The 19,558-nt window shown below is 42.2% G+C and overlaps 1 protein-coding gene across 1 annotated transcript in view; it reads left to right on the forward strand.

Moving 5' to 3' along the window:
- The first annotated feature begins 487 nt into the window (after positions 1 to 487).
- GHR (growth hormone receptor) overlaps positions 488 to 19,558 on the forward strand; it is a 161,510-nt gene continuing 142,439 nt past the window's right edge. The window contains exon 1 of the mRNA XM_024740332.1: positions 488 to 578. Coding sequence (XP_024596100.1) covers positions 488 to 578 — 91 coding nt within the window. The remainder of the gene's footprint in view (positions 579 to 19,558) is intronic.

Here is a 19,558-nt window from a genome sequence, read left to right on the forward strand (position 1 = left end):
GTGTTAATCGAGCTCTTTTGTTCACTGGGACACACACTGGAGAAGTTTTACTACTACTGAAGTGGGTTGTTTTGTTTTCCCTTTTATGGGCCATCCAGCTCAAGGCCCCTTGCTTGGAGATATTGCTGAAGAGTTTCTATTTCCAGATCAGATTAAAGTGAACCACACTGGCCCTGTTATGGAAGCAATGCGTGGGGGTCATTTGTTGTGTGGTGGTCCTACGGCTGCCGGCCAGGATGTGAAAATCTCTAGTGTCCATGTTATTTCCTGAGGCAGGCACCCACCGGAAGTAGAATTTATTACAACCTGCTGTTTGCGCTCATGAAAAGTATGACAACGTGAGACTCTAGGGCAGTGAAAGACTTACAAAGATTCCTTCTAGAGCTGCTGTGCGTGTCAACTCATTCATAATTTAGCCGGTCTTTAAACAATTTTTAATGAAAATAGTCTGCTTTTAATTGCTTAGCTTTATCTTATTCCTCTTTGTATGATCGCAGGTCCTACAGGTATGGATCTCTGGCAGCTGCTGTTGACCTTGGCAGTGGCAGGCTCAAGTGATGCTTTTTCTGGGAGTCAAGGTGAGTTCTGCTTTTCCATTCCCACCCGCAGTGTTTGGAAACCACACTAAACTTTATTTGTTAAATCTAAGTTCTCTGGATGATGTAACTAGAAGAGGTAAGTTTTAAGTAGCAGTAAATAGAAAACCTGTTGTAGCTTTAAAATCACAAACCGGGAGGACGTTTCTGGGGATGTTTTTAGGAGGAAAACAGTAGTCAGCTTTGGCATCTGATGTTTCCACGTCAAAAATAAATGCTGCAAATCATGCTGAGGGCATTTCTGGTGAAGGCAAGCCGGCTCTCTTGGTCCTCAGGCTCTGGGAGAGAGATTGAAATTGCACTGAAGGATTCTTAACGTACTGATCACTCAGCTCGTCTGTGACTAAGGATATCATAGCTTATTTCCAGAGCTCAGAATTCAGTCCTCTTAATCATATTCTCTGAGAGTGGAAATTGCAGATTTCAAATAAATTTTACCTCTTACTCTCTGGGTGATTACCATTTGGCTAAATCTGAAGGAGGAAACACCCGAAATAGTTGGATAATATAGTCAAAGTCACGAGTTTCCTTGGCCATCTCTGTAATTCTCCCTCCTTCTTTATACCCTCTTCCTATTGGAAGAGTTGCCATGTATTCAAACTTAGGTGTCACACAGCAATAACTGGAACAGAAGAGAAATGAAAGGGAATGAAAAGTATTTTTCTGCCCAGAAAGAAAACTGTGCTCGTAACGAGGGTGGGAGACGGTTTAAAATATCATCTTGAGTACTTGATTTTTTTTCTTGCTTGAGCTTCAACAAAAGAAAGAAATCAGCATTTCTCCTATTCTGCGATACCACAGTCACTTGTTGCTTTAAGAGCGGCCAACTCCCCTACTTACCAGGCAACTCATCTTGGAAAACACAGTTTAGCAGCAGAAGTAGTGCCTTAAAATGCCCTCCCTGACCTTCGAGCCAAAAATAAATCCCTAGTAGTGAGCTGCTGAGGGCAACCAGAGTAACTAAGAAAACAAGAAGTGTAAAATATGTTATTTTATCTCCTAAAACAATTTAAAAATATTTATAGAAAAGAAGTCATAATTGTTTGAAATATTTTGGGGTCTCTCTGGTGTTATAATGTCAACATTTTGCAAGTCAAACATGGAGGGAATTGCAGGCTCCATGTCAGCAGCTTTTCCCATGGCTGGTTTTAGACCCTGGTTCTGAGCCAAAGAATTACAGCTGAGATCCTCTGCTATTCCAAAGTCGTGGTGGTTAGGTCTCTACTTTCTTCATTAAGGTGACTTTCACTCCACTGGGCAAGGCTCGAGGAATTTAAAAGACTTGTGAAATGAAAAGCATGGCAAAGGAAATCTTTAAAGAAAATTTAAAATGTATCCCCAGCTAAAAGACTAGAGCTCAAGTTACATTTTTGACCTAGAGAGTCGGCAAACAGCACCTATTTCAACTGCTTTGACATTTTAGCAAGCCTTTAACTTCATAGAGGAAACAAAACCATTAGCTGGTTTTATGTTTGCTTTTTTTTTTTTTGCTTTTTGATAGTTTTGTGTTTGCTTTGTTTATTTGGGGGGGAGCAGAGCATAAGAAAATGCAGTGGTTTATAGTAAATACAAATCACATAGTTTAACATTACTTACACATACTAAGTAATTTAGCAAAGGAAAAAAAATTCTTCTTTTCTTTTTCTTAGTAGGCTAACCAGATTCCTTTGGAATATGTGGCTACTCCAAAATTCTTACCTTAAAATGGCCTGGGGATTGTTAAGGACGCGGTATGATGTTTATATAAGAAGGTGCAGATGAGTGTTTGAACATGAGCTGTGTGTGTGTGTGTGTGTGTGTGTGTGTGTGTGTGTGTGTGTGTGCGTGTGCGTGTGCTGGCGCTGGCCACTTATCTGATGAGTTCAGCCAGAGCGATCTCCTGATATGACATGGATTGAATCTCAGATGACATTCATGGGCCATGTGTTTCTTTTTCTGCCAGGTCTGGATTGTACCCAAATCACTTTATTTTTATTTTCTCTCCCATTGTATGAGGCAGACTAAAAATGTAAGAGAGGACTTAAAAAAAAAAAAAAAAGATGCTACTGTAGTTTCACCAGCCATTCATTGAATTAAGTTTAGTCAGTGGAAGAGGTGGCACAGCTGAGGAAAGGAACTGGGAAGCATCACGGGGAGAAAAGCTGCCCAGGAGCTGGGAGGAGATGACAGATCTGCATGCCTGAGGAACGTTGGCACTTAAAGCCTTGAGCAGGGCTCTTCTTGCTTAGGCAGATGAGCAATTTAAAATATGCTGGCCCTAAGAGGATTTTTTTATTAAGTCTAATTGCCCTCTTGGAAATTTAATGAGAACTAAGCATCGAACAGTGCCACCATTGTATTAGCTAAAGTGTTGTAATTGATGCTCTCTGTTTGTCTTTCATCCTTAATATTAATTAGTCTTTACATCTGATCCTCAAGGCAGGTTACATACTCTCAGAGAGAATTTCTTTCTTTTCCTTTTTTTTCTGGATGTACCACAGTTCATTTAATTTTTTAAATTAAAATATACTTGATTTACAATATTATATTAGTTTCAGGTGTACAGCCTAGTGACTCGGTACTTTTATAGATTATATTCCATTCCAAGTTATTACAAAATGATGGCTATAATTCCTTGTGCTGTACAATACATCCATTTGGCTTATCTATTTTATATATAGTAGTTAGTACCTCTTAATCCCATACCCCTATCTTGCCCCTCTCCCCTCCCCTCTCCCTGCTGGTAACTACTAGTTTGTTCTCTGTATCTGTGAGTCTGTTCTCTTTTGCTATATACATTTGTTTGTTTTATTTTTTAGATTTCACAAATTAAGTGATATCATACAGTATTTGTCTTTCTCTGTCTGACTTTTCACTAAGCATAATACCCTCCAGGTCCATCCATGTTGCTGCAAATGGCAGAATTTCATTCTTTTTTTTATGGTTGAGTAATATTCCATTGTATAGATATATACCATATCCTTTTTATCAGTTTGTCTGTTGACACTTGGGTTGCTTCCATGTCTTGGCTATTGTAAATAGTGCTACTATGAACATTGGGGTGCATGCGTCTTTTCAAATTAGTGTTTTCATTTTTTCTGGATATGTATCCAGGAGTGGAGTTGATGGATCATACAGTAGTTCTATTTTTAGTTTTTTGAAGAACTGCCATACTGTTTTCTGTAGTGGCTGCCCCAATTTACATTCCCACCAACAGTGTAGAAGTGTTCTCAGGAAGAATTTCTTATTCCAAAATCAGGAATGAGCAACAACGTTTCATCTTCAGAGGGCTTCACAGGGTTGAACTGTCAACTGGTTGCATCAAAACCGCTGCTCCTGGGCTTCCCTGATGGCTCAGTGGTTGGGAATCTGCCTGCCAATGCAGAGGACACGGGTTCAAGCCCTGGTCGGGAAGATCCCACATGCCGCGGAGCAACTAAGCCTGTGCGCCACAGCTACTGAGCCCGCGCTCTAGAGCCCACGAGTCACAACTACTGAGCCCGTGCGCCTGGAGCCCGTGCTCCACAACAAGAGAAGCCACCACCATGAGAAGCCTGCGCACCGCAACGAAGAGTAGCCCCCGCTCGCCACAACTAGAGAAAGCCTGTGTGCAGCAACGAAGACCCAGTACAGCCAAGAATAAATAAAAATAAAAATAAATTAACTAAAAGAGAAACTGCTGCTTCTGCAAAGATGATTTTAATGAGAAATGTGCGTAAAGACTTAATGGATACAGATATTCTTCTGAGGACCACCTATTATACGTTGTTATACCTCTCCTATTTCTGTTGGTCCACAAGTGAGCATCCTCTTTGACCTCAGCAGTGTAAGGTGGGAGCAGGCTAGCCCCGACCTGAAGAAGTTCAGTCTAGTTAGGATATGAGGAACTTCTAGAAATTAATGAGAGACTGTATAGTTTTAAGGTCTAGATTGTGTGATGAATATGGATGGCCAAGATGCTCTAAAAAAGGCTAAATGAAGGTGGACTGGAAGAGTTAATTCAACAAATTCAATGTGCAGATATTTCTTTAGAGCTTTCCATTTTTAAAGGTTGAAATTACGGCTATGAGTAAAACAGTGATTCTTCCCTCAAGGAATTTATCATGACTTAAGAGATCAGGAATATGTATAATGAATTACTGTATGAGGCAGAATGTATTCACTATAGAAATAGTGACCTGAACTACACTCTTTAAGAGGAGTGAAGAGAGGAGAGTCACCTCAGGATGTGGTGAAGCACAGAGAACTTCACAGGGGATGTTGGTGTTATTTCAGCAGATATTAGAATACCGGGTTAAGACTTTGAAAGGCCTAGAAGAGCAGGGAGTGGCTGCAGGAATAGCGTGTGTGATAAAGGAACAACATAAAAGACGTGCACAGGTGTAGATGTGAGGTGTACGCGGACAACAGGTCAACCAGTCACTGGGTTTACACTATGTACGGGGCACTGTGCTAGGAATGAGTGGCTCTATTTCACACACACAGCATCCAACAGAGGTTTTTTGAGCACTTACTCTGTGGAAGGCGTACGATTAATTTGGCCAGAGTGCATGGCACGTGAGCACTGCGTTTGTAATTATTCCCTTTGGACATAAACTTAGGTCAGTGAACTCGAGTTAAATTACAGAAGGTCTAGAGATGGCAAAAGCTTCATGGAAAAGGCAAATCTTGCTGGGTCTTGAAGGATGGGTCGTATTCTGGAGAGGAAGCAAGTCATAGCTCTTAAAGTTGTAGGCCAGGTAAGAGGTTCATGATGGTACTCTGTGTGTATGTGTGTGTGTGTGTGTGTGTGTGTGTGATATTTATATAAAGCATATACAGGGAATTCCCTGGCGGTCTAGTGGTTAGGATTCCACGCTTTCACTGCCAGGGCCCAGGTCTGATCCCTGGTCGGGGAACCAAGATCCCGCAAGCCACATGGCGCAGCCAAAAACAAAACTGTTTACGTGTAATATATGTGTGTGTATATACGTGGCATGGTTTGCAGGCAAAGCACACGATTAGTATCTTATCACTCTAAATATCATTCCATACCAGTCAAGATAAAAACCTTACACTAGGAGTGAGATGCCATGTCCCGAAGGAACCAGGATCCCCCGAATAATGTTCTTTGTATACCTTTGAACATTTTTCATAAACTTATGCAAACACACACAGCACTTGTGTGAAAGGAAAGACACCTCTATTCTCATGGCTAACAGATAGGAAATAATGACACAGTGGCAGGAACATTTTATTTTTTCTAAACAAGCCTTCCACTTTCATGCCCCTTTGCTGGTGAAGCTCCACAGAGCCCTAAGAGCTTCAGGACACACAGGATATATTTCAAGCAAGTATTAGAGTCATGGCTGTAGCTGGTAAACAGTGAAGCGTGAGCCTGTTAAAAATGTTTTCGAGAAGGAACAAAGTGCACTCTCCTTGAATGCACACTGGAAGTGAGGGAGAAAGCCGTAGAGCTTAAGATTACTGCTGTCTTTACTTCAAGAGGCAGGAAGAAATCTTAGTCTCTTCTAGTGCCGTGGACATTAGCAGACCTACATCACCTGGTCTTCCTGGTGTCACAGATGCTATGACGCTAGAGTTCAGGTCATAGCAGGCCAGGCGACGGAGCTTCTGGTCTCGTCTACCTGGATGATGCCAATGGAAGATATGCATAGACCTCTGTGTGTGATGAGGACTTTTAGCACGTTTTTATCGAGCACGTTTATGGATTCAAGGATGAATTTTGAATTTATGTTTCTACCTTTAAGGAGCTCATGGTCTATAGAAGGGAAGACAGATAAGTAAACCTAATTTAATCATGGCTCCCTAAGGTTATTAAAGAGTTTTAAGCAGGGTAATAATACTGTTAGATTGTCCTTTTGGAAACATAGCCGGTAATCGAGTCGAAGTGAATTGGAGAGCGATGAATGCGGAGGAAGATGGTTGCAATAGGTTAGGAGAGACGAGGCAAGTGTGCCAGTGGTGGCTAAAACAAAATAGATGGATTATAGACAGATGTTGCAGAGTACTCGGAGTCCAATTACATGTGGATTTCTTCCAATTATGTGTTATCAACATCAGCAGTGACTCACTTTTAATAGAGTGAAGCCCTGGAACACAGCTCAGCCTATTAGCAGTGAAGTGGTACTTGCACGGAACAGCTCTGTGGAGGGGGAAACACTGAGACTGATGACAGCAGAGTATCTAAGCGAACTTTCTTTTGTGCCATTTCCCAGAGCCCCTCCTGCCTGTGCCCAGCCCAGGTCCCACGGCTGTCTGCTCCCCTCTGCAGTGTGTCTGTGCTATGGCTTGGTCACTGTTCCCTGAGGGTCCACAGCGGGGACAAAGGCCTGAGCTCCATACCTATGTAGTCTCTGCACATTCATGACTCAATCCCGAGACCTTGACATACCCCCAGATATTTGATCATCCCTAGAATATGTACTTATACGCAGGAGGAGTCAAGGGCAGCAGAGTTATGCACTGAGCAGAATCTGGGAGGTCGGCGAAGCTTACACAGTAGCTATGTGACTCACCTCTATGAAGCAGCTGGCAGTGTGAGTGATGAGGTTTGTGCCTCAGCTAATTAGTATTAAAAGGACTGGGACCACCCAAGGATAGCCTGAACCTTAAACGTTCAGGTCATACATGCCAATGATGAACCATACTTCCAATCTTCTGCCTTAGATTATAGGACAATCGTCTGCCAACCATTACAGGACAAGAGCCGGTCCTGGTGTGCAAAATGTCTCCACACCACTTTGGTTCAGTAGCCTAAACTAGGGCTTCTGTTATGGGAGGACAGGAACGGGGTTGACGGAATGTGTTTGATGTGTGGTGCCGGCCACCAGCTCTTGTTCATTGACACACCTGGGTTTCTGCCTCTAGTGGAAGCTAACCCAAGTTTAACTGTGCAGAAGTCCACACTGGCTTGGACTGGCCCGGACAGCCTCTCCCTGCCTGATATCCTCCACAACTACGGCCCCAGGGTCCCTCAATCACCCAGCATCTTTTCCCTAGGAAAACCCTCTCAGGAAGAAGCTGTGGGTGGTGGTTTTCTTCTCCCCCTGATTTTAAGTCAATGTGTTACTTTGGTTTAGTTGAAACCCTTAACCTTAAACTCGATGATATAGAATTCTAGGCGGTTCAGAGCCACCCGCAAAGGCATCTTCGGGGCCTATCCCCTGCTCCTTGTAACTGCCTGCTAGACATAGTTATGGATGTCTAACTTGTCATCAGGCAGAGTCACCAGCAGCCACAGCCCAAGGACCACCATCAGTTTTCACAAGCAGCAGGCATCGGGGTCCCATTTGGGCTCTTCCAGAAACACTCACAGGCTGTCATCAGTGTCATCCCTCAGACCCAGAGTGAAGCTTCCTCCTCATCTGTAGTTAGCAGCGTAAGGGTGGTGATGATGTGTGACATAAACACACTTTGAAATCGGATGCAACTGATCGTACAGAGAGGATTCCGTGGCGCCCCGTCTGGCCGGCACTGCACAGACCGGGAGGCCCAGGGGCCTGGAGCACTTCTTCAACCTCAGCTGCAAATCAGTCTTCTCTGGTCTGTATTTCCCAACTTCGTCCAAAATGAATCCGCGATATTTCATCAGATACATCTATCAGGAATCTCTGTTTCTGTCACAACTTACCAGCCTTAAGCCCTTAACCTTACCTAATTACAGTGTCTGTGTTACAGCTTCACAGCAGGGTTGCAGGTATTAGAGTGTGGAGGCTCATGTCCCAACCACGGAGGGAATGTTTCAGGATGTTGTTTGTTGTTTTAGAAGCTTTCCCCAAGATGCAGCACACAGGGATGGGCAGAAGGGCAGCCAGTGGTGGGGGATCAGGGGTTTGGGGAGGCGACGTTTGTTTTGTGTCTCTCTTCTAAATGAAGTTGTCGTGACATCTGTGTTTTAAGTTGTGTGACAAATTCTGGATTGAGCTTGAAATATGCACAATTTGTTTTTGAATGATTGACAAAATGACCATTGCATACTCTGTGTGATAAATAGTTATGGATTAAAACTCACTAGACCTGAAAATTCACAGAGGATGTTTTGACCACCCCTGTATCCCCTCCTCTAGCATTCTGACACATGGAGTAGATCTTCATTTTATTTAAGGGAATCAACATCTAAATCCTGACCTGGAACTTTCCCAGTAATTGTCCACAATTGTCACTAATGCTCTGTTATGTCCAGCCCTAAGCAGGGCAGAGGCTGGATTTGGACCCCCTTCCAGTAGAAAGTGTCTGGAAATAGCTGTGCAACTGTAGAAGCTATTCTCCAAGAAGCCCCAAGTATCCCTGTGCCCTACTGGAAGCCCTGATTTGTGGCCTTTCCCTGTGGATGGAATGCTCTCATTTTCCTGCTATATACTTCAGAGGCACCCAGGGTCAGAACTTTGCCCAACACACCAATGCCTGGGAGCCTGATGCCCTTTATAAGTCTTGCCAACCTTTTCCCAGGTGACTGGACTCTGTACCCCATGCACCAGCTACTGGCCAACATCCTGCATTGAATAAACCAGTCACCCAGCACCTACCCCTGACACCACCTTTATCTGTGCCCCACCTACCCGATTAAATCTCCTCAAATATTGACAGAGAGGTATAATGAGGCCTGTAGATTCCAAATTCAAGTTTTCTCTGCCCCTTCAGACATTGAACTTTAGATTACGAAAGACCATGACTAGGGATCTTATGGAGAGCTAGATCAGTTTTCCCAGCCACATCCCTTAATATCAGGTTTTCCCAGTTTCCAATGAGAGCCCATCTTGAAGTATGAAACTCTCAAAATTAAATCAGGTATATGATAAAATCCTTAATTTCTTCATCCATGAATATGGAAAAAAGTTGTATTTTGTGTAATCTAATCTTTTAGTAAAATCTTGCAAATTTGTAAAAGGAGAAATAACGTTCAGAATATTTGACTTGTGGATAGCTGTGTGTTATTAAGTATTAATAGACTTACATTAGTGGAGATTGAATTGGTGATGTTTACCACGCCTTGGCTTCCCCCAAACTGAGAGTCAGTTTTTTAGGAAAGGATCATTTTGTGGCTGTGTAACATTCAGGACCAATCCTCCTCCCTCCGCTACCCAACCAGTGGGCCAGCTGCTTCCTTGGCTGAAGCAGGAAGCACCATGCTTTTTTTTTTTTTTTTTTTTTTTTTTTATTTGACTGGGAAGGGAGGCCTCCTTCCCAGCCCCTGAAATCAGACTGCTTATGTAACTGTCTCGTTTCTGGACTCTTGGGAAGCCCTTCTCAAAGGCCTTTGGCCTTGAGGAGCCCCCATTACCCGTTCTTTTTGTTTTTTTTTTTTTTTTTTTTAAAGAGAGCAGGGAAGTCAGGGAAGTGGGAGAACCAGAGCCATGCCCCATGTCAGGGCACAGTCGGGCCAGATTAGCTTGTGAGGTGGAGAATGCAGTGAAGTACCGAGGTGCTGTGCTCATACAGCCCAGGCCAAGTTTGCAAACTGGTTTGTGATTGTACCCAACTTCCCTTGTGAGCCGTGCCAGCACCATAGTCTCTGGGTGTTTGCTCTGAACTTCATAAGCATGGCTGACTAGCTCTCTCTCCCTTTGTAGCTATCACTAAGCCTGACTTCCTGGAAAGCTCTTATCGAGGAATAGAAAGACCTAGATTAACTTCTGTGCATACCATGGCCATATATGCGTGTCAAACTCATGTTTATATAGCCATTATAGGTGTGAAAGGCAGAAGTGTAGCTACTCCCCAGTATGACCTGTCTTGTCTTATTTCTATGGATGGGTACTAAAAGCCTGTATTTTTATGTCTTAAAATCTTACCTGGAGGAAAAATTATTAAAGACAAAGGATATGTAGCACTTTCATTAACATGAGATGTTTCTAAAATGAAACGATTCCCTAACCGTCAAATTTGGGCAGGGGGTGATTTCTCTAACATGTTGGTTGAGGGTGGGTTGCTATAAACCCAAAGTCAGAAGCCTTTGATGTGGCGGAGAGTCAACGGATGCCTTAAAGCAGAAGGTAGAAGGAAGAGGCTGAAATTCCAGGCTGAAATGAGGGGGCCGTGGCCATCACTGAGCCCACAGTTGGTGTTTAATAGATACCATGAAGATTACTGATGGATTTCTGCAGTTAGTTGCTAGGAGCCCAGTTTGATCTGCACTTGATTTGGTTATGCACAGTGTCCCTCTGGTTCTGTGATCCTGCCCTTGGCTATCACTTCCCTGGGGCAGCAGCAATCAGCCAGAGGCTTAGACCATCAGAGGGTAAAGGGGGCCTGTGGAGGAACTCTCTGGAGGGTGAGGAGAGAGGCTGGTCAGATGGCCTTGGCTGGTACTCAGAGAACATACAGAGATGCTTAGGGAGTAGGACCAGTAAGCAAGTCTCTGCACCAGTCATATCTGATTCCTGCTTCCATCTTCTCTGCCATCGTCAGGAGAAGCAGTCTAGATTGGGGACTTTAGAGCATTGATCTTGAACTTTGTCAGAATTGGGTTTGGATCCCAGCTCTATCATTAATGAGTTGTGTGATTTTTTTTTAGGTCGAGTTCCCCAGAAGCCAGATGCTGAGACAAGGGTTCAAATGAAAGTGAATTATTAGAAAAATATTCCAGGGGGAAACTGACAGGGAGTAGGGAAGTGAGACAGGGAAAAGGCTAAAAAAGAAAAAAAAAAAAACAAGCAAGAATGCAATGTCAAGTGCTATCCCACGGTGGGGTGGATGGTGGGGATGGTATCTGACTCGGTCCCCTCTAGAAGTAGTGCTTCAAGTTGTCCAGAACAGCCCTCAGTTGATGGTTAAGGGCGACCCTTAGAGGTCATAAATTCCTAGACACTATCAGCTCTCCAAGTGCAGGTCAAGATGGCTCCAGGTGCCGACAGAGACACAGGTGCTGGGTGTTGGGAGTGAAAGCACACAGGGAGTCCATGTGCACATAAATGGTTATGGGATCTATATCAGCAGAGCACTGACAGCATGTACTACAAAGGCTTTTGTAGTTTCTTATACTTTCTGAGCCTCAGTTTTCTCTTCTGTTAAATGGGAGGAAAAGAACTTGTTTAAAACCATCAAGGAGGTAACAATAGTAAAGCACCTGCTGAGATGACACAGGAAAAGCACATAAGTAGTCAATAACTGGTAACTCCTGTTGGCCTCAGGTTGAGTTACTCCAAACCCTGAGGCCTTAGATAAACATGCAAGCTAAACAGACATGTAGAATTTGAATTATAACAATATATGCCTAAAAGAAGCAGTTCAGTTGCACAAGGAAGTTTTGGAAGCTAAAGATAATTTTAATAATGACTCCAGAAAACTGTCTAGAAGAGGATTCTAATGTTTAAGGTGCTTTCAACAATAGAACTAAGGCATGATGGCATAAACTTTTAGGAAACAGGACACTGTTCTATATTTATAGTTTTAACAGTGAATGCTCAGAGGATAAGTGTGATAAAAACCTTAGTGCTCTAGTTCTTATACTTTTAATAAAATTGAATCTGATCAATCCAGCAAGTGGGTCTGGAGTGAGTTGACGCTGATGCTGGGAGTGACACCGGGCAAGTCAGTTGAGTTCAACGAGCGTTCTTTGAGCATTTGCCATATGGCAGACACGAGACCAAGAGGAATGAGACACAGTTTCCCAGGTTAGTCACCAGGTGAACTGGGGATGTAGGGAGAGAGAATTAAAACCAGTTCATTGCAAGAAAAATAGAAGCATTTCATGGATCCAATTTTAAGTACTTTATACTTGTCACCTTGGTTAATTCCCACAGCAATGGTAAGAGGAAAGTTCCATTATTACCCTGCTTTAGGAAAGGACACCAAGAATAGTTATGTAACTCGCTTACATAACTAGCAAAGGCCAACGTGAGAGTCCAGTCCAGGCAGTCTGACCCCAGAGCGCAAACACTACACTGCCTCGCGTGTCCTAGGATTCCCGTGGCACCTGACTATCTGTAGTACTCACCTCTGCAGGAATTTCATCTGAACTCTGGAAGTTGCATTTGTTTCACTTACTCAGCCAAGGCCAGGAATCACAGCTGTGTCAAAGCAACAGGAGGTGATTCCATGAACTCCTTCTGTAAATCCTCTAAGATTCAGATTCATTAAGTTTAATGTAGTACTTTGACTTTTAATGTTGACCTCATTATTTCATATATAAGTATTGATACTTATGTATACTTACATACAAATGTAAAACTTATGATGAGGCATGGGTAGTTTCCTCAAGGCAAATGGGCGTCTCCCCCCGAGGTTATATCAGTAGCCAAAGTTTGTGGGGACAGGTGCCACCTCTTCTCCTTTGAAAAAAATCCTTGAAAGGTACCTCCTGGGCCACTGGGCGACCCCGTCTGGTACTGTGCAGCCCTGTTATGTGTACAAGGCTCTCCATGCATTGTTCTAAGGAGGTTCTAGAGCTGTCTTATGAAATCAACTCTGGGTTTCCTCTTCTGATCACTCCTGGATCCTCCACGAATGCAGAAGCTGTCAAAGTAAAGGAAAGCCATCTACTAACATACCTAGAGAATTATTCTACTACACACGCTCACTATTATAGCATGTACTTTTGCCTGTTTCTAAGACTGTACCTCCTTACCCACAGCTTTTCTCATCGCCACTGTATTAACATTCCCTATTTTGTACACAGGACTTGTGTTGGTATAACATTGTTCCTACACCATTTTCTGGTAAGATTTGTCCATACAAATCAGTGGACCTGAAACCAAGCTTATATGAACAAGAGTCTTCCATTCATTGGCATTTATTTTTGTGTTGCCCTTTTAAGGTAAAGGGGCACATTGTCAGAAAAGAAAACTGTACCAAGAAATTATTTAAAAACAAATTTAGAGTGTCTTTCTTGCCATCAGTGATCTCACCTAATGGTGTGATGGGAAAAAAATATCAACCAATCACCACCTCTGGGTTATGAGTCCAATTGCATCAGTAATCAGTTCTGTGGTTATGGGCAAAAGCTGTTAATTTCTATAAACTCAGTTGCTGATATATGAATCAAACTTTTCAGAGAGAAAAAATCAAATCTGTCCCTCTCAACTCCAAAATTATTTTTTCTATTATTTCTCAGATACGGATGTAGTACCCAGCTAGGGATTCCTTCATGCCAAGCCCTGTCTGAAGGTCTTTGTGATAGATTTTCTGCCCCTGAGCTTTTTTTTTTTTTTTTAAATTAGTGACTAGAGTGAGGACAAGGAAGGCAGACTCACCAAATCTACGGATGATGCAAAGCCAAGAATAGCTAATGTGCTGAATCACAGACATAGGATTCAAGATATCTTGACAGCCTCGGTAGTGGGCCAAAAACTGCAAGATAAAATTTGATAGGGATAAATGTAAAGGCCTATGTTTAGGTTTTATAAAATCATAAATGAAGTGACAGTCCCGGCTCACAGCAAGTCCTCTGTAAAAGACTTGAAATTATTTAGCTCATTGCAAATATATAATTTAACTCACCTGTTACAGTGTAGCTACCAAAGTAAGATAAGATAGCTCAGCCTGCCTTAATAGAAACAGAGGGTCTAGAACAAGTAAATCACCAGTCCTCTGGACTCTGCACTGGCCACAGCATATCTAGAATAATCCAGTGAGTTCCAGATATCGAGATTTAAGAAAGATATTGATAAACCAGAACAAAATAATCTTAATGGTGAAAACTCTTGAAATCACACAAAAGGAACTGGAGATGTTTAGTCTGAGGGTGATGAAGGAGCAATGGCAAGGTATTTGTTTTCAAAATGTATCCTGTTGATGAGGGCTTTAATCAACTGTGTTTAGAAAGCATGGAGAAATAATATACCAAAAATGTAGACTTTGGGAACCAAACATGTGCATGTATGAATTTCAGCTCTATAAGTTTCAACTCTGTGACTGAGTAATTTCTCAGCATATCCGTTTCCCATCTTGAAATAGGGGTAATAATATCTTGCTCAGAAAGCCATCCATGAAGGTTAGATGAGCTGGCATGTTAAGTACCTGGCATAGTTATTGGTAAGAGATAGGTTTTTTGTAAAGGCTAATCTCTTCTTTGTTTACCTTCCCTTCGAGAGGGGAAGAAGGAGGACAGTTAGGTTGCTTTTCCAGAAAGTATTTTATGCCTACTGCAACTACCCCAAAGTAGGATGAGTTGCTAGGTCAGGCAGGGCTGGGGTTAAAAGTCTGGGAGAGCAGCGCTGACCTGCCAAGGCACTCTGGTGCCCCGCTCTTGTCCTCCACTCTTGTCCAAACACAGCTTCATGTAATAATTTTGATTTGACACAGTAAGTTTCCAGGTATGAATGAATAGTTCAGGAAATTTTTTAAAAGGCAGAAAATCAGTGGATAAGATGATCCCTAAGAAGGCTTTGTTCTCCCTGTTCTCTGCATGTCTGTGTTGTTGGGATTGATACTCACTAGAACATGCACAATCCTGCTGGAGATGGAGTTAGAAAAGACCCAGATGTGTTACTCCACTACACTTATGAAGTTAGGGAATCATTTTTGTAAGTTATAGAAAGATAATTCAGTTGTGACAAACAAAAGGGATTGCTAGCCCCCTCTTTATAGTTCTCTTATCACTGCGGTACCGTGATTTCCTGCTCCACTGCTCCCCTCCCCCCCCAGCAAGTCATGTATGATTTTCTCAAAGGCAAAAGGTGGAATTAACTTGCCAGTATTTCGACACTGAGTTTTCTTTTAAACAGCTGATAATTAAATCCATCTAGACCTCTCTAGCTGTCCTTCTAGGAGCTTTAATCACAAGAAGCAGGCGAACTTGTAAATGTTCTAAGAGAGCTTAGACAGCAAAATTATTCTTCTTGAAATGCGTGAAAGTACCCAGGTGCTTCCAAGCTATGCCCAAGTGCCTTCTCTAAAAGAACATGGTGGGCAAACCAAACATTCATCCTGGATCAGCAGTTGGGAATCAAACCATGAACTTGCTATTCCCATACTTTCTGGTTAGTTTGTATGTTTTTGAGTAAGGTGACTGAATGCAAGGAGTAGTTTAATACGGTACACTGAGTGATTTCTTCTAGGACATACTTAGTCAGAAAAATATGTCAGACAGGAGCTCACAGAGCATAGGGTTACAATAGTTTTAGAGATCGAAGGCCTGGATGAGGGTTTCTCAATCTTGACAATATTGACATTTCAGGTCAGATAAATTTTTGTGGTGGAACCTGTCCTGTGCATTGTAACATGTTAGCAGCATCTGTGACCTTTAGGTACTAGGTGGTACCCTCCACCCTCAGTTGTAAGAACCAGAACATCTCCAGACATTGCTAAGTGTTCCCTGTGTGAGGGGGCACCGGGGGTGGGAAATGACCCCCAGTTGAGAACCACTGCCCTAGATCTGATGATTGCATGTTGACCTGACCGTGCCCAGGGTTGTTGCAGGGGTCAGATTAGACAAAGCGTGTTTATAGACTTTTAAAAGTAAAGAAAAAATGTATACATATAGTTACAATGCAGCCCTTATCTTTTCACTGGTTCATCTGTTCATTCATTCAACCTAAGATTTTTTTGAAGCAGGTGGTGGACACCTTTAAATAAATAAATCTTGAGAGGCTGAAAGGTGTGCCGAGTAAACAAAGAACTTAGAAGAAAAAGAGCAATCATGTAAGACATCCCATAATGAATGTATGCATATAACATGCATAAAATGTTATGGGAGCCCCAAGGAAGGAAGGGCTGCCTTTGACCCAAACCATAGAAAACCAGTTGGACTACACAGCTGAAGCCCTGTAATAACAATCACCGTTTGACTAATTGTGACTTATTCTCCTTCACACAATGACATATATTCATGCAGCTTTGCCAGGAGTGTTTAAGGTGTGTGCTGACAGTGTTCAGCACTGATTAAGGTATTAATCATTTTTTAGGTCTACACTTGGGTCTGAAATCTGAATGAGCAACTTAACTGAAGTTGTTACAGACACCTGTTATTTTCGCCTTTTTTCATACCCGCTCCAGTGATAGCAAACAGTCAAACAAAAAAATAGACAAAAATTCTAGCCCAGATTTCCTGAAGTAGAGCCACAAATATCAGACACTAGAGAATAACACAGGAAGCTCAGTCCTGAGTATATTCTTCAAGTGGACCTCGATCAGTTCATTTGAGGTCTGTTGATTCAAGAAGAACCATTCCTAGAATCATGAACACCTGTTTAAAGCTCTAACTCTGACATTGCATATTTAGATAGAAATATGTCTGCCTGAGTAATTACCTGCTAGTACCATGGAGATAGGGTTGACCATTATGAAAGTATCAGAATTTCCAAACTTTATTCCAGAATGTTCTGCATTAAATATTCATTAACAAGGAAACTCCATATAAAAGCTGGTGTGCCCTATGGAGCCACATTTACATTAAAGCCTGTCCTGCCTTTAAACCTCCCCTGCAATTTTACCTATTCTGTGTTGCAGAGGTACACACAGGTTGACTAGAGCAAGAGTTGCTAGCTTTAGCATGAGCTGCCCTAATGGTTTTGAGTCACATTTGTTTGGGAAGATCACACTTAAAGCCTGTCCCTCGTGCTTGTTTATGGGGAGTGCAACAACTTTGATATCAGCTAACAAATCCCCATGAATGCACAGCCACATCTGAGTGCTTCCGACAAATGCTTCCTGTCAGTTCTCCCTCGACAGCTTCGAGAATGAAAGCCTAGTGAAGTAAACTGGGAGACATCCCTGAGCATTTAGTAGAAGACTGGTGGAGTGTGGGAACTGCAAAGCCAGCTGTTGAAATCAATGTAATTGGTGTGAGATTACATTTCATCAGCCTTAAGACCTGCCTTTTACCACCAGAGAAATCAGTCTCCACGTTTAAGGTCACATCAATATGGAACATTCTGCATACTGAGCTGTCTGTCACGTGCCTTTAGAATATCCATGCCGTGCTGTTTTTTAAGCATTACAAGCGAAACAAACAGCTGACAGGTGGGTCTTGTGGTACATTCAGAATCCCTGTGAAAACTCCCCCAGCACTATATCTTTAAATCTCAACTTGATTATGTTTATGAGAAAGACACATACTGTATACAGCATAAGCATGTATCGATAGCCCTTATTTGATGACTCATTTTGAAAACCAAGCCTGTGTTGTGATTTTTAAATCAGGAATTTATTGGATATATTCATGTCTTATCTCTGGATTGTACTGTCTCTAGCTTCCCTCACTTGAAAAAAACTTGCTTTTCATTAAATTACCAGGAATTGATTCAACAAATATTTTTTATTGTAAATTAACTATACGTCAATGAAAAATGGTTTTAAAAAAACAAATATTTTTGTGCACCTACTATGTGCCAAGTACTATTCTAGGTGCCTGGAATGCTTTCGTGAACAAGAAATGTAAAAAAATCCTGCTGCCATGGAGCTTTCCTTAGCAGGATGTGTATGTGTTTTGAAGAGGGTGTGTGGGTAGGTGAGGCAGATGATAGCCTATAAAAATAATAATTAAATTATTTGAATAATTATAACCACTCCATTTTTTCCTCATCGGAGTGAAAACAAAAGTTGATCTTGAAATATTTTTATCTGAATCTCCTAAGTTTTCAATGTTAGGGACCAGTTCAAAATAATTTGACACTAAACATGTCCTCATGATCTGTCTGGAAGCTGCAACGCGCACCCTCTCTGTTTATTGATGAGAAAGCCCAGGCCCAGAGAGGTTAAATGACTTACCCAAAGTCCAGTAGTCATCAGCAGGGGCAGGGCCGAGACGCAGACTCCTGGCCTGGTGTGCATTCCTCCACAGGTTAGCCTTTGACAGCAAGCAACCTAGTTGGCGGAATCTATTTGTTTCTTTGTTTTTGTTTTTGTTTCTGAATCAGTGATTTTCTTTAATACGACAGGTAGTACCATCGAGTTAAATATAAAAATCCCCTTGCCTGTTAAATTTTCATCATATTATATTTCTTCACTGGTCATAATTTGGTATTTATTTTTTATGGTAATATAGGTTTTTCTTAACTTTTAATTTTATATGACAGTACAGTTGATTAACAATGTTGTGTTAGTTTCAGGTAGAATCTAATGTTTTCGAAGCATCGCGAAATTTAAAATGTCTTAAGGTACATGACGAGTGGCAGCCTCACGGCGGAGTGGTCAATAGCAGAAAGGAGATTTTCAGGTGACTGAATTGGGTTGAGACAAGACCCTTATGAAATCGCTCTGCCCTCCGCCATGGCAGGCCAGCTGCGGAAGCATAACCCCTGACCCTTGCACCGTCATTCACCTTTCTCACTCACAGCCCACCACTGCCCATTCTCCTCCTGCTTCCTGGAGCGCCAGAAGACACGCCTGAGATGGGTCTATGGCCTTGCCACCACAGCTTTCTCTTATTCCTGTCTCCATTCCTGTTCTGCATATACCTTGGACTTGGCCATCATTCTTAGAGCTCCACTAAATCATTTGTTGAAAAGATTGTTTATAAATCCAGGTTAAGAACAGAATTGAAAAGGCACTGGAAGTAGGCATGTCCTGGAATAAACTGCAGTCAGTAGTCATGGCTCCTAGACCTGCCATTCTAGGTGGCCTTGCTAGAACTTGGTTTCCCTAACTATACATGGGCTTTAAAAATCTTCCTATGTACAGGCTTGCTGTGAGGATTAAAAGGGTAAGGGAGATTGTGTCTGTAATAACACTGAAAACTGTAACTTGCAATCCATATTCTAGCAATTTCAATCACTTCTGCCCCTTCTTTCTCTGAAGACAAGTTGCTAGAGGGATAGACAGTTTTACCATTATTTTGAAGGTTGCTTTGGGCATATTTTATGTTAGTGAAATTAGTCTTCTGAGAGTTGGAAGGGACCTCAGACACCCTTATGAGGCCAACCTTGGCTGTTACTCAGAATAAGCTAGGAGTTTTTTGAAAAATACAGATTCATAAGCTCCATACCCAGAGATTCTGATGCAGAAGGCTGAGAGTGATGTCCTGGAGTTTGTCTGTTTTCATGTTATGGGTGTGTGTGTGTGTGTGTGTGTGTGTGTGTGTGTGTGTGTGTGTGTGTGTGTGT

Source organism: Neophocaena asiaeorientalis, unplaced genomic scaffold, assembly GCF_003031525.2.
Source record: "Neophocaena asiaeorientalis asiaeorientalis breed wild unplaced genomic scaffold, Neophocaena_asiaeorientalis_V1.1 scaffold57, whole genome shotgun sequence".
NCBI lineage: Eukaryota > Metazoa > Chordata > Mammalia > Artiodactyla > Phocoenidae > Neophocaena > Neophocaena asiaeorientalis.